The sequence below is a fragment of the Zootoca vivipara genome, chromosome 3, assembly GCF_963506605.1.
Source record: "Zootoca vivipara chromosome 3, rZooViv1.1, whole genome shotgun sequence".
Lineage (NCBI taxonomy): Eukaryota > Metazoa > Chordata > Lepidosauria > Squamata > Lacertidae > Zootoca > Zootoca vivipara.
The window spans coordinates 116,537,306-116,559,966 of record NC_083278.1 but is presented as its reverse complement, the minus strand read 5'-3'; the positions used below and the strand labels follow the sequence as shown (position 1 = coordinate 116,559,966).

At 47.7% G+C, this 22,661-nt stretch overlaps 2 protein-coding genes and 1 long non-coding RNA gene across 13 annotated transcripts in view; 1 reads left to right on the top strand and 2 right to left on the bottom strand.

Annotated features, from left to right (window-relative positions):
- Window positions 1-9,617, bottom strand: part of INTS9 (integrator complex subunit 9) — a 61,216-nt gene extending 51,599 nt beyond the window's left edge. The window contains exons 1-2 of one of the 2 annotated variants that reach the window (XM_035110854.2): window positions 9,530-9,617; window positions 4,171-4,298 (exon numbers count right to left, since the gene is read on the bottom strand). In XM_035110854.2, coding sequence (XP_034966745.2) covers window positions 4,171-4,298; window positions 9,530-9,538 — 137 coding nt within the window. In that variant the 5' untranslated portion in view covers window positions 9,539-9,617. Of the gene's footprint in view, window positions 1-4,170; window positions 4,299-9,454; window positions 9,478-9,529 lie in introns of those variants that run through there. The other variant, XM_035110856.2, reaches the window with a different exon arrangement.
- A 268-nt stretch (window positions 9,618-9,885) lies between these two features.
- HMBOX1 (homeobox containing 1) overlaps window positions 9,886-22,661 on the top strand; it is a 109,456-nt gene continuing 96,680 nt past the window's right edge. For all 10 annotated transcript variants that reach the window (XM_060273174.1, XM_060273170.1, XM_060273173.1 and 7 more), the window contains exon 1: window positions 9,886-10,251. The gene's annotated coding sequence lies outside the window, so the exon portion shown is untranslated. The remainder of the gene's footprint in view (window positions 10,252-22,661) is intronic.
- On the bottom strand, window positions 19,967-20,788 carry LOC132591932 (uncharacterized). Its single transcript, XR_009557405.1, has 2 exons — window positions 20,732-20,788; window positions 19,967-20,355 (listed from the first exon to the last, which is right to left on the bottom strand). It is a non-coding gene; the product is annotated as an uncharacterized LOC132591932 (long non-coding RNA).

The following is a 22,661-nucleotide window of genomic DNA, read 5'->3' as shown; positions in this document are numbered from 1 at the left end:
TTCTGCCCGGACACTAAGGTCCAGCGCCAAGGGCAGGGCCGTCTTAAGCATATTGGGCGCCGTGGTGCAAAGATTCCTCCAGCGCCCCCCCCCATGTGCCTAGATAATCCCTTTTAAAACCACAGTCTTTTTCACCCTTACACAGAAGTAAGCCTGTAAGCGGTGCTTACTTCCAAACAGCTACAACACAACAACTTTTCCAGCTGCACTGCACCGGAGGAGCCGCTTTCGCCCCATGGGGAACCCGGCGGTGGGACCGTCCTAGGAACATCCCCGGCGCCCCTCCCCGCCTTCAGGGATTGGGATCCAAAAAGATGCTCTTGCAAACGCTGCGCCACTTTGAAGATCCCCTATGGTCCTTTGCACGGGGGCATTTCCGGCTCTCCCCCATTTGGGGAATGTGCCCCCCACCGGGATGTGGGGGGGGTGGAGAAATCCTCAGCGAGCCTCATGGAGGAACCGAGCGCCAGATAGACGCGAAAGGAGGTGTCTTCTTCCCCACATTAAATGGGGGAAGTTGCAAGCAGCGGTAGGCAAAGGGGAGGGGGGCACCAAGCCCTCCAGACTGGGCGACTGACCTGGGCTCTGCTTCCTGGAGAAGCAGGAAATCGCCATTCAAAGGTGGTGGCGGCAGCAGCAGCAGCAGGGCGCCCTTGGGAAACATGCGCGCAGAGGAGAGGCTGCAAAGCGCCAAGGTGTGACTATTGTGGGGTAGTCAAGGTGGGTGTGTCGGAGACGTGGTGATCTGCGCCCCAAGGAGCGTGCGCCGTCGGGTGGCTGGTCTGGTCTGAGCAGGTGGGGGCGCCGCCCCTCGGCGGAGGCAGCTCCGCCACCGCCACCGCCCCGCTTCAGGCACCGCCGCTGGGAAAGCAGCAAAGCGGGTGAGGCGGGCACGCGGGCTGCTCTGTGTGCCTTCCTCCTCGATGCGCCCCTCGATGCGCCCCCAGTGGCAGCTTCAGGCACTGCAGGGCTCTTTCCGAGCTCTGTTCAGCTCTCGGCTGTTCCCTGGAGTCCCGGGCGGCTCCAGCTCAGCCCGGACTCCCAACTAGGCGCCCTCCGGAGCTTGGCGCCCTGGCACATTGCGCCACCCACCCCAGCCTTAGAGACGGCCCTGGCCAAGGGCCTTCTGGCGGTTCCCTCACTGCGAGAAGCAAAGCCACAGGGAACAAGGCAGAGGGCCTTTTCGGTAGTGGCACCCGCCCTGTGGAACGCCCTCCCATCAGATGTCAAAGAGATAAATAACTACCTGACATTTAGAAGACATCTGAAGGCAGCCCTGTTCAGGGAAGTGCGACATTTTAATGTATTTTAAATCTTAGAATCATAGAATCATAGAGTTGGAAGAGACCACAAGGGCCATCCAGTCCAACCCCCTGCCGAGCAGGAAACACCATCAAAGCATTCTTGACATATGCCTGTCAAGCCTCTGCTTAAAGACCTCCAAAGAATGAGACTCCACCACACTCCTTGGTAGCAAATTCCACTGCCGAACAGCTCTTACTGTCAGGAAGTTCTTCCTAATGTTTAGGTGGAATCTTCTTTCTTGAAGTTTGAATCCATTGCTCCGTGTCCGCTTCTCTGGAGCAGCAGAAAACAACCTTTCTCCCTCCCCTATATGACATCCTTTGATATATTTGAACATGGCTATCATATCACCCCTTAACCTTCTCTTCTCCAGGCTAAACATACCCAGCTCCCTAAGCCGTTCCTCATAAGGCATCGTTTCCAGGCCTTTGACCATTTTCGTTGCCCTCTTCTGGACACTTTCCAGCTTGTCAGTATCCTTCTTGAACTGTGGTGCCCAGAACTGGACACAGTACTCCAGGAGAGGTCTGACCAGAGCAGAATACAGTGGTACTATTACTTCCCTTGATCTAGATGCTATACTCCTATTGATGCAGCCCAGAATTGCATTGGCTTTTTAAGCTGCTGCATCACACTGCTGACTCATGTCAAGTTTGTGGTCTACCAGGACTCCTAGATCCTTTTCACATGTACTGCTCTCAAGCCAGGTGTCACCCATCCTGTATTCGTGCCTTTCATTTATTTTTGCTCAAGTGTAGTACTTTACATTTCTGCTTGTTAAAATTCATCTTGTTTGCTTTGGCTCAGTTGTCTAATCTGTTAAGGTCATTTTGAAGTGGGATCCTGTCCTCTGGGGTATTAGCCACCCCTCCCAATTTGGTGTCATCTGCAAACTTGCTCAGGATGCCCTCAAGCCCATCATCCAAGTCATTGATAAAGATGTTGAATAAGTTTGGGCCTAAGACAGAACCCTGTGGCACCCCACTAGTCACTACTCTCCAGCCCACTAGTCACTACTCTTCCAATCTTTGTTGGAAGCCGCCCAGACTGGGGAAACCCAACCAGATGGGCGGGGTACGAATAATTAATAATAATAATAATAATAATAATAATAAATGACCCCTGGGGTCCCTTCCAACTCCTTGATCCACGCAAGGAGCCGAGAAAGAGCAGTGCAAGGCAAAGATTGCACACTGAGACTACCTCCTCCGCCACAGCCACCATGCCAGGACACCACGAGTCCTCGTGGCAGAAAAGGGGTACCAGCAACGTCTGGGGGCGGCCACAGGTTTCCTCACCTCTGGAATAAACTCTTTAAAGAGAGAAGAAGATGAAGAGGTGAGCTGCTTGCCCAGGAACTTTACGCTCCTCCTTGATAAGCACAAGATGTTCGCTTTCGATGATGCAATTTGGAAAAGGGGAGTGGGGGGGAGGAGGGGGGAAACCAACGTCTCCCCCGATATTGAGGCTCTCTTCCCAGAAGCCTCCCAAATAAAGCAACTCTCCCCGATGGGCTCCTGACAGCGTAATGAAGTGATTGATTAATCCTAAATAGCTCGACACGACACATAAATAAAACAAGCAAATGTGACGCTCCTCCAGACAAGAAAGGTTAACAGCCTCCCTGCGACTGGATTTCACCATCTCCACAGTCGGATTCTGTTAAAAGAGGAGAAGTTTCGATTGTTCAACCTGCTTCCCAGAAACACGTACAGGCTCCTTATGAAAGTAAAGCCACGCTCCTTGGAAAATGAGTTCTGGTGGTGGTGCGATCACATCTATTACTATTTATTATTATTTGTATTCATTACTATTATTATTATCTATTGTTATCAATCACACACCCTTTACTCTAAGGTCTCAGGGAAGGTTACAGTTAAAAACAACTTACTATCACAAAAAAGGAAGCTAGGAGTCTGTACAGGCAGCAACTCTCCAGGTGTGTGCAAACTGCTTGTACGGTCCGAAGGTCAGGGTCTGCATGGTCTGAAGGAGCATGCTTAGCACATAAAAAGAGACCTGTCGGATCAGACCAATGGCCCATCTAGTCCAGAGGCGTAACATGGGTTGCTGGTGCCCGTGACGGGGCAAGTGTTGCAACCCCCCCCCCCCGTGGCCTGGGCAGCAATCAGTCCCTTTGCCGGCCGGCGTCTAATCAAGGGAGATTCTCTCCTTGCAAACTAGCCCCAACCTGGGAGCAGTGATAAGGCAGAGAAATGCAAAGCCAGGAGCGCCGCTGCCCCCTTGCCCTCCCGTGAAAGTCATCTCAGTTGCTTCATCTGAGCTGCGGCACGGATTTCCCAGTGCACAGGAATCGGGACCCATCGGGAGACCACTTCCCTTTCTGATGATGTTGAAGATCCTGTAACATATCTATTTTTTAAATTTGTGGGGTGGGCTGGTGTGTGTGTGTGTGTTGGGGAGGGGGAGATATACGCCTGGCATGCTTGCACTTTCCTCCTGCCTCCCATTTATCTCTCCTTGCATGAAGAAGCCAGAAAAGATGACAGATCTGTGACCTCACTTGCGCTGAGCCGCTGCCGCAATACTTTACTGAAGCTTAGAATAAATTATCTGGAAAACCGAATCGATAAATCCATAAACCGTTTTCCATCTACTGAGCCAAAGGACGTTATTTTGATAAAGGGAATTTTTAAGTGGACTAAGTCTATTTATGCTAACGGGCGACGCTGTGTGCTCATTTGAAAAAAAAAAACAAAACCTCCTCTCCCAGGCAAGTCAGCTCTGGGCTACCTCCCAGAAATAATGGCATCACCCCCGCCCCCTAAACTCTTCCCTCCCCAAAATCTAGCTTATGAAGCGGAAAGCAGAAGCGGAAAGTATGCAAGGAGCCTCGGGACGTACCTCTGGACCAAAGGCAGGGGGAGAAAGTTGAGCGTCGAGGTCATATCCAGCCCACAGTCGAGCATAATGGTGGTCGATTTGAACTTGAGGACGTTGCATGGCAGCGTTGGGTGTCCGGACAGGCAGTACTAAAGGAATGAGATGGGATCCAATAAATAACCAGCCCCAATAAAAAGCAAAAGGAATTCGCAGGCCTGGAAAGGAGGGAAGAAGCTTTGCCAACCAGTCTGCTGCCCAAGAATCCTCGCCGTATTTTTAAACAATCTCATAACAGTTCAAGGTTAGCATGACCTGCCCCCCCTTCTCTTTGACACTTATTCACTGAGCAAAATTTACACAGCGCTTGATCACAAGGAGGCAGTTTACCAAAAAAGAGAGGAAAACAAAAATGTAAAGACACAGAATCAAAAACAAGCCTTCTGTAATGCACTATATTTCTCGCAGAGCAGCTGTTAAACTATGGTGAGCAGGTATTTGAATTTGCTCCAGAACAGTTAGCATTTCAGTAACTATTGTGTGGCAATTTGCATTGTATTTTGTTGAACAGCAACATGGAGCATTGACACTGGACAGCAACTGCTTCATTTGAGGAACTATGGCTTCTCTTAACTCATTTGTTACTTCACCTATGTATTTGAGGTGGGCTTCATTGGATCATTCACTTCCGGCTAGACTGGTGACTGGGAGTGGCCGCCGAGACCGTATAACACTGGTACTGAAAGACCTAAATTGGCTCCCAGTACGTTTCCGAGTGTGGCGCTGTGGTCTAAATCACCGGGCCTAGGGCTTTCCGATCGGAAGCTCGGCGGTTCGAATCCCCGCGACGGAGTGAGCTCCCGTTGTTCGGTCCCAGCTCCTGCTAACCTAGCAGTTCGAAAGCACGTCAAAGTGCAAGTAGATAAATAGGTACCACTCTGGCGGGAAGGTAAACGGTGCTTCTGTGCACTGCTCTGGTTTCGCCAGAAGTGGCTTAGTCATGGTGGCCACATGACCCAGAAAAACTGCCTGCAGACAAATGTCAGCTCCCTTGGCCAGTAAAGTGAGATGAGCGCTGCAACCCCAGAGTCATTCGCGACTGGACTTAACTGTCAGGGGTCCTTTACCTTTTTACGTTTCTGAGCACAATTCAAAATGTTGGTGCTGACCTTGAAAGTCCTAAATGGCCTCAGCCCAGTGTACCTGAAGGAGCGTCTCCACCCCCATCATCCAGCCAGGACACTGAGGTCCAGCTCCAAGGGCCTTCTGGTGGTTCCCTCCCTGCAAGAAGTGAGGTTACAGGTAACTAGGCAGAGGGCCTTCTCGGTAGTGGCTCCTGCCCTGTGGAATGCCCCTCCCATCAGTTGTCAATGAAATAAACAACTATCTGACTTTTAGGAGACATCCGAAGGCAGCCCTGTTTAGGGAAGTTTTTAATGTTTGACATTTTATTGTGCTTTTAATATTCTATTGCGAGCTTCCTGGGCAGGGTATGTATGTATGTATGTATGTATGTATGTATGTATGTATGTATGTATAAATAAATACATAAATAAATAAACAAACCGTAAATAAATACAGGAGCATCACAAATGTTAGTCCGAGCAACCATGGCGACAGAAGTGATTTAATAATGGAACTTTTTCACATTTATTATTGGAAACTTCCTAGTGAGTCCATCTCATGAAAAGTATTAATAGAAAGGGCAAGTCACATGCAACAGGAATGCTGCTCAGGTTTACTAGTCTATAGTCTACATATCTATTACATGTGTGGCAATGATGCTCCTATCACTGACTGGCTAAGCTGCAGTAATGGCTCAAAATGTTCAGCAACTCAGTGAATGGAGCTCGTTTCAGTCCAGGTTCTGTGAGGGAAGGGGATGTTGTCAGTTTGGATGGGACACTTCTCCAGATGGGAAAGTGTTTAGGATACTGCCTTTCGCATGGGCTTAGGACCTCAATGTCAGAGGCTGGACCCAACCTGGGTACAGACAGCCTCTCCTCAACTTCACTGAAGGATCCTGATAGCTCACTTCAGATGCAACATTACCCAGGGATTGGTGTAAGGTCAGGGGCTCCTGGTCCTCCTCTGATGAGGAGACCCCTGACTGGGGCATGACACCCATCCCTGGTCTAGACCTTAAGAGTTGTGGCTTCTCCTATCACGGCAGCCTCATGACTTGGAAAATCTAAGAGGGGTGCAAAAAAAGAGGGGCAAAGTACTATTAATTGTGCTTTTAATTCTGTTGGGAGCCGCCCAGAGTGGCTGGGGAAATCCAGCCAGATAGGCAGGGTAGAAATGATTAATAATAATAATAATAGCAGAAGGAGCAGAGCTCAATTTCACAATTTGGTCTGAACTAACTGAGCCACTAGGTCTTTGCAAACAAAAAGAACCCTTTTGCAAAGAGCAGGATCACCAGAAACTATGTACTAGCAGAAACAGCTGGAGTGCAAGATATATCGTTCTCGGTTCTATCGCCAAAAGCCTTCGTTGGCAGAGGAGGGCAGGAAATAAGACCAAGTGTTTGTCCAAAGTTTGGGCAGTCAGATGCCTGGGGACAACCTTGCAGAAGAGGCAGGTTCATGCAACCACTTAAGAGGTATTGATGGGAACATAGGTTGACGCTAAGCGGAAAAGCATTACCCATCGCCCAAGATGGAAAAGAGGGAAATCTCAACGAGGGAGGAGATCTTGATCTCTGACTGTGCCAAAGCAAAGAAGGCTGGCCTATTCCCTTAAGTACATTACCAGAGAGCTCTTTGAGACTCAAATAATACCAAACATATGAAATCATAATATGCAAACATGGGTGCATTTGTGTGCGAGGCAGAAAAATGCAAATGCAAATACGGTGAGAGTTAAGGCAAAGAGAATGCAGGCAACAAACGCTAATCCACTTGCTGGTGAAATCACTCCAAACGTTCTATACCAGGTAGAACACACATTTTTTTAAAAAAATCATTTCATTGTCTACAGTTTTATGGTTTGGACTTTTGATTTAAAACAAGAATTACGTGTGGCATTTATGAACGCCCATATAGCAGAAATACACAATAATCACACACAGAGTGAAATAATAGGAAGGGGGGCATGATGACACAAACTACACACCATTCACACATACTGTAATCCTATGCCTGCTTTCTCTGAAATAAGCCTCACTGTGTTTGATAGGGCTTAAGGTAAAGGGACCCCTGACCGTTAGGTCCAGTCGCGGATGACTCTGGGGTTGCAGCGCCCATCTCGCTTTACTGGCCGAGGGAGCCGGAGTACAGCTTCCAGGTCATGTGGCCAGCATGACAAAGCTGCTTCTGGCGAACCAGAGCAGCGCATGGAAACGCCGTTTACCTTCCCGCCAGAGCGGTACCTATTTATCTACTTTCACTTTGACGTGCTTTCGAACTGCTAGGTTGGCAGGAGCTGGGACCAAGCAACGGGAGCTCACCCTGTTGCGGGGATTCGAACTGCTGACCTTCTGATCAGCAAGCCCTAGGCTCTGTGGTTTAACCCACAGCGCCACCCGCATTCCTTGATAGGGCTTACTACTTTGCAAATCTCCTGCAGCCATTAAATAGAGAGTAAAATTCACACCAGGGATGAGGAACCTCCAGATGCTATCCTGACTTTTCTGCAGTTAAATTGCATGGGGTCGTCCCCCCCAGCCCTGAGGGGTTCTAAGATTATGAGAGGGGGGAGAAAACCCTCTCTCCTCCTCCTCCTCCTGTGTGTTTTAGATTCTAAACCCGTGGGGAATGATTTGTGCTGCAGTTTAATTTTTGCACAGCCCCTAGAAATTTTAAAGCATTTTTATAATAATAATAATAATAATAATAATAATAATAATAATAATAGTATCACAGAATTGTAGGGGTTGGAAAGGATCACGAGGGTCATCTAGTCCAACCCCCTGCAATGCAGGAATCTTTCACCCAACATGGGACTCGAACCCGCAACCCCAAGCTTACGAGTCTCATGCTCTACAGACTGAGCTATCCCAGCATAATAATATTAGGCACAAATGGTATGATAGAGGATCGGGGTGTCTTTTAATGTTAAATCTATGCTGTAAGGAACCCTCAGATCTGAAATTCTGCGTTGGATTTAGGACTACGAGTATGTATTATTACCCCTGGGGATCATTGAGGAAGCAATGGCTGTTCATCTGGTTTGTTTCTGGTGGAGAGGCAAGATGTTTTCACATGTGAGAATTAAATTAGCTGTACTTAAAGTAAGAAAGTACATGTGATTTTAAAATATCTCTCTTCCCCAATGTCTCCTACAATGGCTTAAATAAAAAGATGCATCTTCCAGGATCGAAGTCAAGGTAGTGATGTTAAATTCTCGAGAATAATCTTTTGGAGAATATTACCGAGAATATTCTCAATTAATGAGAATATTAGAGAATTTTCATTTACAGTAGGAGAATATTCATTTTAATGCATTGAAAATGATATAATTAGTTAATATACATGTTTATTCATGGGTAAACTTGTTCAGGTGGCAACCCAAAACTGTACAGATACTGTTATTCAATGGGGCAACGCAGTGAATTCACATTCTGCAGAATATTCTCACCTCACATCACTAAGTCAGGGTCCCTCTAGCCTAGCAAGCTGCTCCTAACAGCGGCCAGCCAGACTCTTCTGGAAAGCCCTCAAGCAGCTCACCCACTGCTTGCCCCCAACACCAAGTTCTCAGAGGTAGACTGCTCCCAATATGGAGGTTCCATTCAGATAGTATTGTGATTTCCCCTCTACAGATGTAACGCTGGTCCTGTTGTCCTTTACCAATCTGTCTAATCGTCCCACAAAGCAGGGAATGGGGAAAATGCGGATCTCCAGATTTTGGGAGACTTGCAATTCCCATAATCCCTGGCCATTGCCAGTGCTGGCTGTGAACGATGGGAGTTGGGAATTCAACATCACAAGGGGCCACAACTGTTCCCCATTTCTGCTTTAAAGTCATCTTGTAGCAGGGAGTTCCACAAGCTAATATGTGTTTTGCATGAAATACTTGCGTTTGAATTTAAGACCAACCATCAATATTCACACAAGACACGAATGATATGCGACGGACACTAAAACGGTGATTTCTTTGGAGTCGTGCAGCTACTATAAAACCCGGGGCTCATAAATCCAGAGATTCCCCCTTCTTTATAGGAAAGCTGCAAGATTCTCAGCTAAAGCATCCCTGTCAGAGAACCTCCAAGGAAGAAATGAGGCTCTTTCATATATAATATGAATAATAATAGCCACCAGATTAAATCTCCCCAGTCCCCACCCTAAAGGGAGCCAAGGTCTACCTTGCAGGGTTGCAGGGCGTGTGTGTGTCCCCCTCATGCCGGTCCCCCGCCTCCCAACCAGCCACCCCAACTCACCAGCTTCATGCTTCACCCGGCTGTTATTTGCTGAGGACCGTCCCCTTTCCCGGCCTAGGCCTCTTCTCCCCCTCAAAGCACGCTGGGATATGTAGTCTCTCCGTGGTGCCCTCCTCATCCCCGTCCCCGAATGAAGTCATGGGCAGCCGGCCGAAGAGCATGCCGGGAACCGTAGTCCCCTCTTGGCTGCGTCTCACCCCGACGCCAACCTGATCATCGCTCTCCCGTCTCCTGCCGCCCCATTGGCGCGGCGGCGGCGCGCGCGGGGGCCGCCGGGAGTCGTAGTCCCATCCCTCCCGGCCGGCGCCGGCCCCCTTGGGAAAGGAGGACTACAAATCCCAGGGCCTCCCCGCGGCGGCAGGTGGGAGCTTGGATGTTGATATCAACATGGCGCTTGTCAGACAGACAAAGGCAGCCAGTCTGGTCTGATTGAGCTCAGAGGGGAGCAGGGAGGAGTGGGAGGGTTTTTTCCCCCTTCCCTTCCTTGGGGGGCGCCAGGGGAAGCTAGGGCTGGGGGCTTGCAGGGCTTTGCACACACCCCTGGGCACACTGCCCCCCCTCATTGTATTGTTGCAGACCCCCCCTGCAAGGAAAAGGGGGAGAAACCCCCCCACCAAACCAACCTCTTTCCTTTTCTATATTTTGGGAGCCACCCCCCTCCATACCCCACAACTCCTGCTGTTCAATGGTCAAGTGGAGAAGGAAGAGAGCAGGACCCAAAGGTGAGTTGTCCTTTTGGCAGGGAAGGGCATGATCTGGGGTGGTGAGTTGGGGGGTGGGGGTGGAAGTGATATTGCAAAAGGGGAGAGGAAAGCGGGACATGACTTCCACCACCTCTTCCTCTCTTCCCCCCCTCACCTCTTTTTGGGGGGTTCTGGTGGGAGGAATTCATTGCAACCTTTGGGAGTTTGGAGGGGGGTGGGAGGGAGGTGGCAAAAAGTGGCTCTTTTAAAAAATGCACCCTAAGTAACTTTTGTGGGGTATGAGAATTTTTAAGAGTCAATGGAAGGAGGGGGAATGTTTTTCCTTCTGAGTTTCGTGTGTGGCGGTGAAGTCTTTTGCAAATACCTTTTTTTTAAAGGGGGGGTTATTTCTTATTTTTTTTAATTTTGGGTGGGGAAGTTTTTAAAAACCCAATGAATATGGGTGTGCCATCCTTTCCCATTGAAAGGTCTGGTTTGGGGGCAAAAAGAGGTGGGGATGAAATGCCTGGTTGGGTGCTTGCTCATGATCACTTATCACTGGTTCGTAGTTGCCTCTTATCTCACTTTAGCCATCCTTTTGGGAAGCAGGCAAAGTGAAATGAAAGGTTGCATTTGCCTGAAAATCGTCTTGATGTGCTCATATGTCTTGAGTGGTTTTCGTGCTCCTGAACTGGGTTGAGAGACGGTTGTCGGTGATGCCGATCATGTTTATTCTGGATTAATTACTTGAAAGGGAAGATGTGGTGTTGTCTGGATTTTAGTTTGCATTTTCCCATCCCAAGCATCTGAAAACCTTAGGCTTAACAGAGAGCCCTGATAATCTTTGCATTGAATTAGCCAGGCAAAGCCACACCAGTCTGACATGATTGTTTCCTAACAAATGTGTTCTTGCTTAGGTCAAGGTGGTGATCCCTCAGGGCATGAGAAAAGTCAAAGAGGGATGCTTCTCTCTCCTTCAGTGCAAACCACATGAACAAAAAAAATCCTGTTTTGCATGATGTGTGGGATTTGAATGACTTGTGTGTGGTGATGGCAGGATGGTTTCTGCTTGCTACTTTACGGCTAGGGTTTGCTGGGATCTTAGGAGCCAGACCAATGACAAATTATTTTTTGATGATCTTGCAGGGCAGCTGTCTTTATCTTGATGGTCCTGGTACTTTTCAGAGTGCCTGAAATGGGGAATTATTATTATTAATATTTTAAGAAATGAAAATAAGGATATGAGGTTGGGAGGTGGGGTTTCATGTCTGCCAAGTCTTGCTGGGGAATTGGGCTCAGTACCGGCTGGGGCAACTGATGCTCTGCTTATGGGCAGCTTTAGCTACAGCTGCATTAATCTCAAACTTTCCTATTCCTCTTGCCTTGAGTGCACTTAAATGAGCTGAAATGTTTTGACCTCACTGAGTTGTGGACTGGACTGTGCAGGAAGCAGGGAAGTTTTTCGACACACAGAGCTTGTGCTGAAGAAGCTGTTCTATAATTTTTTTCTTTTTGGCATGATGAGAATGTCAGTATGCAAAATGTGCACAGGTTGAAAAGGGAGAAGGTGCTTCTTAAGGTTGCTGATGGGTCTGTGTCAGGATACCTGAGACACCAAGGCTAAAAGATCCTCCTCAAAGAAGAGAGGATGACAAGCAGAAGGTGTGAACTGTTGCTGCATCCAGACCTTTAGAGGGAGGGGTTGGGCATATTGGCTTGGTACAGGAGAAATGAATGCCTTAGTCTTAAGGAAACCAAGGCAATTTGTATGGCACTTGGATGTCATAAGATTTTCGTCCCTTTTACTCACATAATATTGCTGATTCAGACCTTGTTTGGAACGTGGGTAAAGGCTGCTTTCTGCGCTATGCGCACCTCAGATGTTTCTGGGGCTGGTCTCCAGCACCTAAAATCTGATGCAAGCGCCTAGGAGTTTTGAAAGTTTTCCTTCCCCACCTCTCAGAAAGTTAAGTGCCTCCAAATCCAGTGGGACGGATTTCACGATGCATCCTTCCAAGATGTGTGAGGATAATGTAAATGAACCATTGAGATTAAGCCCCATGGAAGTCAGTAGGATTTACGTCTGCGTATGCTTGGTTAAGATTGCACTGTTCGCCATGAGATCATTAGCAGTGCAGCTCTATTCATGTTTACTTAGAAGTCAGGTCCTTTGAGTTAGTTCATTGGGGGGGGTGTTATTCCTAGATAGGCTACAGCCCTATACACACCAGTCTTGGACGGAACACCAATTCCTACTCTCAACCTTTTTTTCACCTGCACCCTAGGGATAGCAACACTGATCCACCTTACAGGGTTGTTTGTAAGGGTTACTAAGGGAGAAAATGGGGAGCTCTTTGAACACCCAAAAGCATTATTCTAGTGCTAAGCTGTAGTATTTCTATTTTCTAGACTTGCATCCTATCTGTAAAATAGGAAGGTGGGTGAGAAAGTGAGGCCTTGATGCTCTTATCTCCATGGGTAATCTGAATAAGTATTATTATTTTTAAATCCTCTTGTGTGCCTTGGCAGGAGGAAAATATAAAGGAGGGGCTGCCTTGAAAACTGCTCGTTCTTTTTTCATTGAAGCATCACCTGTTATGCCCAAATAGGACCAGACTTTCCTGATGGGGTTTAAAAGGCTCATCCTGTGGGAAGTGAGCTTTTTCTACTTCTGTTTGGGCAGCTGTCTTTTGGCTGTGTAAGTACGGTAAGAGAGACTGAGGTTAAAAGATGAGAGGGTGGGAGACTGGAGAAAGGTGTGACTCTCAACCTAATGAAGAGAAATCATGTTTTGAATTAGCCAGGAAGCACAGAATGAATTCAGACAAAGAGGCAGCATTTCTGGTTGAGTGTTCAGAACCGGATTGGTGATGTTTTGCTCTATGCCTCTGACTGACATTGCATTAGACCATTGGATTACCAAACCTGCCATCATAATGTATTTATTTAGAGTGGTGTTTGGTTTTTTTTTTAAATATAATATCCCTCTTCAGTCAGAAAGAGTGCCTTACAAGTGTTAGCAATACGGCAGTCCCAGCACTTGGGCTTGCCATCTAAAAGAAGTAGCAGAAAAAAGAAAAGGCACTGGGAGGAGTATACTGGCTGCTCTGACGGGCAGCTGCTCTCCAGGGTCTTGGGCAAAGATCTTCCTTAGTGACTGCATTGCAGGGGGGTTGGGCTAGATGACACTTGGCGGTCCCTTCCAGCTCTACAGTTCTATGATTCTGTGACTGCTACCAGGGATCCCCGTTAGATTGCACCTGTGACTTCTGGCAGGCAAAGCATGTGCTCGACTGACGTTTACAAGGGTTGCAGCAGCCCAACCTTGGTCATATTCCCCGGTGCCACAAATGAATGGCCAAGGCTTGCTGTGGGCTTCTAGTGGCTGGTTTGCTGCTGAAAGTCAGCTGCTGTTTGGATAACAAGTTAGCTGTGAACTGAAGTCACCCCCTCTCCAAAAAAGAGAGAGAGAGGAAGCCTAGTTAATGTCTGGCAGCGTTTCCCTGACCTTGGGAGTTGTACCTAAACGCCATTGTTTTCCAAGCTGCTTTCCAGCTTTCTATTTTCTTAGTGCTTTCTGGAAGGATAAAAATATTTGCCGTGCATTTGAAGCTGATGGGTAAACCCCAGCTAGCTAAAGCAGAGTTTTGCAGATTGCAATGGTATAAATCTCTCTTGGCTGCTGCTGTCGTCGCTTGTATGCTGTGCTTGGAATAAAACGCTGGCTTTTCTGAAAGCCTGTACCTTTCCCTTTCCTTTCTTTTGGTTATTGTGGAGTCTGCTCCATTTCCACAGGGCCTGAGCTCACTTCCTGAGTTGAGGGCAGCCTGGGACAGGACAGGGCGATCGAGATGAATCGCTTCCACCCCTGTGGAAGATCTGAGGGACTCTTAACCATGAGTTCATCTTTGACTGTGAGCTCAGGCTTCACAGGATGAAGAAACAGGTTTTTGGCTGCACCATGCATCCCCAGAAACAATCATGGGAACTGTGGTTCCTTAGTGCTGCTGGGAGTTGCAGCTCTGCGAAGGGGTTCCCAGGATTCTTTGGGAGAAGTCATGTGCTTTAAATGTATTGGTTTGTGTGCACTTAGTTACCTCTCTTCCATTGTCTTCCAAACGCTCTTTTTCTTTGAACCGCTTTAAGCCCCCTCTCCAGGCCTTGCCATAGGTGAAAGGAAGTCACTAAGTACATACGGCCTCATTTGCTAACATTCATCCCTTGTTAGCCTTCCCTCTCCTGCCCCCTCCACTTCCTCATTTGTTCCCCTGCTGGTGTCAAACTGTAGGTTTGTAAGCTCCTTGGGGCAGAGGCTTCTCGTAGTCCCGTTTATGTTAAAAAATGCATTGTACGGATGGGGCTGTGTGTATAAAAGAATACGTTGTGTTTCCAATCTGCTGACCTCATCCTAAAGAACACATGAATCCTGCTGGATCAGACCAAAAAGTACATGCAATCTGTGAAATGCTAACAGATACACAGTGCATTGAATGTGGTTTTTAAGCTCGTTGAACATGACTAGTCTACGCATACTACTGTTCTTCCCACACAGCAGGAGAAGGTAGACTGGGATCTACTGGCAAATCTTTTGTTAGGGTTACTGGCCCCCACTAAGGGCAGTGACAACAAAAGTATCTTATGGGAAGACCACTAGCCAGGAGGAGTGGGCATTTGATACTCTGAGGCTGGAAACAAATCCTTAGGCTCGGAATGTGCTCAGAGGCACCCTTTTCTTTAACTCTACCTGCACGTCATTCGCACCTGATTCTGGTTGGCGGGTCTTGGTTTTCTAATAAGAATCACAGTAGGTTACGCAAGCCGGAATCTTGCCCACCCCCCTGTTGCATAGCACCCACTGCCCAGCTGTTAAAAACCTCCTATTTGGGAAACCTCCTCTCCTGTTGCTTTTCAATAACTGTAGGGGGGATGACAGGCATTGAGCAGGTCTGCTCAGGTTGTGGACATCTGTGCCTGGACCCTTCAGACCATGCGGGCATGTACTAGAGCAGGGGTCGGCAAGGTTCATTCCAGCGGAGATCCCTCCGTGGGCTGGATTGCGCGCGAGTGTGACTGCGTGCGTCTGCGATTTCCGGCATCTGCGTCTGCGCAGACATGATTTCCGGTGCTATGGAAGCTAGTCCCTGCACCGTGCTGCGCCGGTTTAGCACAGTGCAGGGACAAGAGATCTCTTAATGCTCACAGGTAGAATTAAGTTGAAAGAGCAATAAATGAGCAGGCGGCTGTGTCCCCCGATTTCCATGGCACTTTCCCTCTAGTAAGTGTGCCTGGGGTGGCATTGTTGCAGCGTGATTCCATGCATGTCTGGAGAGGACAACATCCCAGCTCTGTGGATGTATCCTCAAGATAACTAACTCGGTAATAAAACTACCCCTCTTGCACTTTTTAACTTACTTGCTTCGCAGGCTCAAAACTCACTTGCTCCTTGCGTCCCTGTTTGTAGATGATTTCCCCCCCAATCCATTTTTTACGGCCAGTGCGAGTCCAGGAGATGACCTCATCGCTTCAGGCTAATGAATGCTGAACAGAAGGGCGTTTTAAAACATTTTTTTTTTTCTGGGTGCAAGCAATGTCAGATCCCATACTTGTGATCTGGAGCTGGGTACTGTTTTTTTATTATTATTAAATGTTTTAGGGAAGAGGTGGCTGTTTAACAAGGGCAGTGTTGATCCTGGATTTGGGATGGGCGTAAGGGGCTGGTCCTGTTGCTGCCCTTGAAGCTGACCCAGAAACTCCAGCGGGTGCAGAATGCTGCAGCGAGACTCCTTGCGGGGTCTTTGCCGCGGGATCACATTCATCCAGCGCTATACCAGTTGCACTGGCTCCTGGTGGAGTACAGGACCAAGTTTAAGGTGCTGGTTTTAACCTTTAAAGCCCTATACGGCCTAGGACCCTCATAGCTATGGGACCGCCTCTCCTGGTACGCCCCACGGAGGACCTTACGATCTGCAAATAATAACACCTTGGAGATCCCAGGCCTTAGGCTAACCTCAACCAGGGCCAGGGCCTTTTCGGCCTTGGCCCTGGCCTGGTGGAACTCTCTGCCACAAGAGATCAGGTCCCTGCAGGATTTGACATCTTTCCGCAGTGCCTGCAAGACGGAATTGTTCCGCCAGGCCTTTGGTCAGGGCTCAGCCTGGCTCCCCTTCTCATTTTGTATAAGAACTAGTATGAAAGAGGCCTCCCAGCATTCTCACAGGCCCATATGAGATCAGCGTAAACAGTTGGGCCTGATGAGCACTTAGTGTTCCCAACCCTAACCCTACGAAAAGCCATCTAATTAGATTTTAATTTGATTTTGACCTGTTTTTAGGAGGTAGTTTAATTATTGCTTGGTTTTATACCAATGTTAGCCGCCCTGAGCCTGACTTCGGCCGGGGAGGGCGGCATATAAATAAAAGTTTGTTTGTTTGTTTATAATGCTCAGGAAAGAATTCTGTCTACCTGTCCTGCAAAAGGTCCCAAGGTGGGTTCTTTGGGATGTCCTCTCTGCATATGGGTGATGCAGTGTTCAAGTTGTGAAAGAGGAGCCTCGGCTGGAGAGAGGAGGGAGAGAAACTGCTGGCTCATGGGCTCCCATCACCGTGGAAGGCTGGTCCCATGATAGGAGCAGCTCATTTCTGCAGTGCTTATCAGGTGCTGGGCTTGCGTGTGTTGCCGTTTCCTTCCTAAGGATCGGGAAGCTGGCCTTTATTTCTCCCAGGAGGGCAGAAATAAATCCGTCCGGAATGTCGCTAGCAACGCATCGGTGTTTTCGGGGCTGGCGGGCAGTGCTGGGAATGGTTTGGAAGTTGGGAGTCCTTAGTAGGGATGCCCGAGGAACCTGTTCGCTGCAAATCCCAGTATGAGTTGCATGTTTTGGAACACAGCTCACCCTTGGGATTTGGATTTCCTCTCCAGATTTCGCGGTGCAGCTATCGGCTCCAAGATAGGGGATTATAAACCGTTTTAGGGTAAAAGACGCTTAGAAATGCATACTTTGGGGGGGCGGAGCATCTTCAGTGCCTGCTCCACACTCCTCCCCCCCAAAAAAACTTATTCTTATTTAAAAGAGCTTTTGTAGCCCACTGAACACCTTTTTCCAAAAGCTCTCTTAAAATTATTTATTGTTTGTTTGCTTGCTTTGCTTCCGGTGCATTGCAATACCCTGCCCCCTTCACAACTTTGATGAGTTATTGGCAGCTATGATTCATCCCTGTCATGCAAGGCAGACGGTATGTGCATGTTCCTAAAAGGTCGTCTCACCCCTTATGCACCTAATCGATCAGCCGAGAGCCTCCTGCGATGCCATCTTACCCGGAAGTCCATTGCACACAATGTAGGAGCCAAGCCTTGAGTGTTTGGAATTCCCTCTCCTTGGATATTAGGCAGGCTCTGTCTCAGCCGTCTTTTAAGGCACCTTGTCAAAGACCTCCCTCTTCCCACAAGCTTTTTAAGCTGAGCTCTTTCCTGGTGTGCATCCACACTGGAACTGTGCTGAAAATGTTTTAATTCCTTAATCGTTAGCCTGTTCATCGCCCTGGGCTGAATATATTGGCTTACAATATTTTGTATGCTCAACTTCTGTGGAGTGACAATCAATATTGCAAGTTTCCCCTCCCAAAATTGTAAAACCCAACAGCAGCCACAAACGCCAATCATGGAATCCAGCATTTCCCATTTTCCTGCTGAACATGAGCTGCCACATGACCTGGAAGCTGTCTGCAGACAAACACCGGCTCCCTCGGCCTATAGAGCGAGATGAACGCCGCAACCCCAGAGTCCACAACTGGACCTAACAGTCAGGGGTACCTTTACCTTTAACTTTACAGTGGTGCCTCGCAAGACGAATTTAATTCGTTCCGCGGGTCAATTCGTTTTGCGAAAAATTCGTCTTGCGAATCGCGGTTTCCCATAGGAATGCATTGAAATTTCTTTTTTTTTTTTGCCCATAGGAACTCATTAATTAAATTTCAATGCATTCCTATGTGAAACCGCAATTCGCAAGATGAATTTTTCGCAAAACCAATTCGTCTTGCGAGTCACCATCAGATCGCAAGACGCATTCGTCTTGCGAAAAATTCATCTTGCAGGGCATTCGTCTTGCGAGGTACCACTGTACCTTTATCAGACACCTTTCCCAACACCTCTTAAGTACCCATCAGCCAAAGAACAATAAAAATCTTTACACATCCTTGCCCTCAGGACTTGTCCGGAGATGGGCTTTCAGAGCACCTGACTTGTTAAACTGCCTCTGCGGATGTCTAGTGTTGCCCCCCCCCCCGTCACTCCCTGGGTGGGGGGCTGTGTTGGGGAAATATGGCGGGATGCCCTGTTCCTGCTGCCTACGTGACTTCCTGCTTCTTGGTTCATGGAGGGAGGTGGAGCCCAAATTCACCTTTTTTAAAGGGTTAAAATGGAGAGTTAGAATCATAGAATCATAGAGTTGGAAGAGACCACAAGGGCCATCCAGTCCAACCCCCTGCCAAGCAGGAAACACCATCAAAGCATTCTGGACATATGGCTGTCAAGCCTCTGCTTAAAGACCTCCAAAGAAGGATACTCCACCACACTCCTTGGTAGCAAATTCCACTGCCGAACAGTTCTTACTGTCAGGAAGTTCTTCCTAATGTTTAGGTGGAATCTTCTTTCTTGAAGTTTGAATCCATTGCTCCGTGTCCGCTTCTCTGGAGCAGCAGAAAACAATCTTTCTTAAGATTGTTTAAAGTATGGATTTTCTACGAATTTATAAAGCTAGGTATCTTCCCTGAGCTGTCAAGTTGAAAGGATACATTCAGGTATAATATTTGTAACATTGAAACAACTTTAAAGATGCGTCGTTGTCGCCCCCCCCCCCGTCATTTCCATAACAAGTCCTTCCAGGAGATGCTGCTGGGGCTTGAAGCTGGGACCTTCTGCATGCCAAGCAGGTGTTCAGCTGCTGAGCTATGGCCAAAATAAGCAGGTGTGTTTGGTCTGTCTGTCTGTCTGTCTGTCTGTCTGTCTGTCTGTCTGTCTGTCTCTCTTTCTCCATTCACAATCCTGCCTGGAATCGCAGGCGGTTTTTCTTCCTCCTCCCATCACTGCCAGATCACGCTGGGACAGAGTTCTTTAGCAGCAGGCAGGAAACTTTCTATTAATTGGGAATCTCCTTGGCCGGCTCAGGCATTTGCGTGTTGGAAGTTGGCAAGGATGCGTTTCGAGGAGGAGAGAACAAGTTCATACAACGGGGTCAGTTCTCTCGATAATTTTTGGAGCCGCGCTTCCTCCCTGTCGGAAGACTTATCTGAGATGAAGTGCTTCAAACAAGGACCAGGAAAATGCCCAGAGGGCTGGGGGGGGGGAAGTGGGGGAGACTGTTAATTGCATTTGGGGGGGCAGCAACAAAAGACTGTTTAGCAGCACCACGGTTTCGGCAGACTAAAGTAAAACTCCCCTCCAAAGTGAATGGGAGCAATTGCGTTCCTAACAAACCTAATAAGGGATTTTTGTTTGGGAATGACAAGATCCTGGCTTTCTCAGACTTCGAGAAATGGGTTTAGTGGGTGAAATTTTCCACTTCCCATACCGGAAGATACCCCATAGCGATGTGAATAAAGTTTGGAGCTTTCCAGGGGTTTTAAATAAAGTCACTGTCCTTGCAGAGAACGTCTTAATGAATAAAGCAGTACAGTATAACAGATTCAGGGAGAAACGATGGGGGTCGGAGCTTGGAAAAAAACAGTATACTTGCCTCTCTCTTTTTTTGGCCAACAAATATTTCTGCATAAGATTCCTGGGTGGCTGCCAAGGGCAAAGGGCTGTGTAAAAAGCAGAATCGCAGCAAGGTCTGCTGTTGCCTGTGGGCAGCCTTGATGGGCTGAAAGCCAGGGGTCCCTTGTCTACCAGATCAGTAGCAGATGATGATGGGGGCTCAAGACCACGGCAGCTTAGCAGCCTAATTGAAAGTCTCCCGGGCAACTTTTTGAACAGCAGCGGGTTGATAAAATAGGGGAGGAGGTGATTCTGTAGAAGCTCCCTCGGAAAGCGCAACAGGAAAGGAATCCTGGTTTTTTAAAAAATATATTATGCTACCACTGTTTCTATTTATCTACAAAGGATACAGTGTTAGAAACTCAGATATATAAGCCAAGTGGTACCTTAAACCTAGATTACCCAGGTAAGGGACCCAGGTGGCGCTGTGGTTAAACCACTGAGCCTAGGGCTTGCTGATCAGAAGGTCGGCGGTTCGAATTCCTGTGACGGGGTGAGCTCCCGTTGCTTGGTCCCAGCTCCTGCCAACCTAGCAGTTTGAAAGCACGTCAAAAATGCAAGTAGATAAATAGGAACCGCTACAGTGGGAAGGTAAACGGCGTTTCCATGTGCTGCTCTGGTTTGCCAGAAGCGGCTTTGTCATGCTGGCCACATGACCTGGAAGCTGTACGCCGGCTCCCTTGGCCAATAATGCGAGATGAGCGCGCAACCCCAGAGTCGGTCACGACTGGACCTAATGGTCAGGGGTCCCTTTACCTTTACCTTAAACCTAGATTACGCTCGCTACAACATAATGTCTAGGTGCCAGTTTTTTGTTTTTGCTTAGGACAAAATATTATTATTATTAATTATTGCATCTCAAAGTGGTTTACAACACATTAAAGTATCAAATGAAACAATCCAGGAAAAAAATATTCAAGCTTCAAGGAAAGTACAGTATTTCAAATCCTTCTCTAAGGAACATTTTGCTTTCCCCCTGCTTATTTATCTACTTACTTTATACAGCTTCCCCATACCTGTAGCAGAAGTACCGGTACTGTAAGAAGGCAGGGTGGTGCAGTGGTTAGGATGTCAGAGACTAGGACCTGGGAGATCAGGGTTCAAATCCCCACTCAGCTGTGAAGCTCGCTGGGTGACCTTGGAGTCAGTCGCAACAGCCTCTTCACCTCCCTTGCAGGGTCGTTGTAGGGAAGTCATTGATATCTTAAGGATGTAAAGTGAGTATTTTAAAATGTGAAACAGAAAGTCTAATAAAAAATTATATTCAGAGTTTGGGAAACCCTGCTGTCACAGTGGCTTCAGTTTGGTTTCAGTTTGGCTTGTTTACACATGGAGCAGAGTTTGTCCTAAACCATAGTTTCTAAGTAACAAACCAGCCCTACTGTTGGGGAAGTGGGGCAAGGTATCTCAATATCCTGGGACAATGCTTCCAGCTGAGAGGTAACTGTTTCATCGCACGGCTAGTTGGATTGAGCGAAGCCCTGCGAAGAGAACGGAAGGCCCTAGTCGCATCTGATCTTCCTCCTCAACCATCTTCCTTTGTTTAGAGCACGGCTTCCTAATTTAATACCATCCCAAAATAGTTTTCCTGCGAGCGAGACATGGGTGGCTGTTCTCTCCCCTACCCCCGCCACTGTTTGTGGTGTGAGAAGCTTTTTTGATTAAACACCGAAGGGGGAAAGATGGGAGAGTGTTCGCAAATAGATGCAATTTAAGTTTAAGATTAGCACATAAAACATTAGGGCTCTTTCCTCCTCTGTTACACAGCCATCCGGTCTTCAGGAGTGGGAAATCGTTCCTCTACTAGTTGGCCGACTGAAAATCTCACCGTGTAACTGTGAAATGCACACTTTTATTTTTATCCTGTGCCTGCGTTTTTTGTTTTATATATATATATTTTAAAAACCCACTGCACTTGCTAATGTGAAATTCTAGGTTCTGAGTTAACTCTGTTTTCTCTCAGATGTAGTTCTTCCTCGCGTGGGCCCTATTCATTTGCCGGCTCTGTTCACTGCATGAGAACAAGGCATCCTATAAATCTCATTTTTTGAAAAAACAACAACAACAAAGCAAGATTCTAGTCCTTATTGTGGCACAAAACAGCTTGGATGTATGTGGGTAGTTTATGGTGAAGGCTTGGAGTAAAACGTGAACATTTTCTGGTGAAGGGATGGAAGGTGCCTGGGGCACATAGAATCATAGAAGAGTAGAGTTGGGAAGGGACCCTGAGGGTCATCTAGTCCAACCCCCCTGGGGTGTGTACAGTGGCCAGGTATAACACCTTTTTAATGGGAGTTGCACTGTCTGTCAGTCTACTACTAGGCTGACCCGCTGCACTGCAGGAATCCCTGCTATAGGATCCCTGACAAATGGCCATCCAACCTCTGTTTAAAAACGTACAATGAAATCGGTGGCATACTTTGTATTGCAGTAAAATACTCAGATAGCACAAAGGGCTGGTCTGTCGGTGGTTGGACAACCCGGTGGCTAAAAAACATCCCTGTTTACCGTTCTCAACTATTGGTTACCTGCCCTTTCTTTTTATAATTGCCCAAAGCGGCCGACTTAAGCATATGAAACTTGCAAAACGGACTAAACATAGTAATATTGCAGCATCGCGATGGCATACCGGTTAAAAGCAGAGCAGCCTCTGAGAAAGTAGCAGGGCAGGGAACAATATTGCAGCATTCCTCAACCTG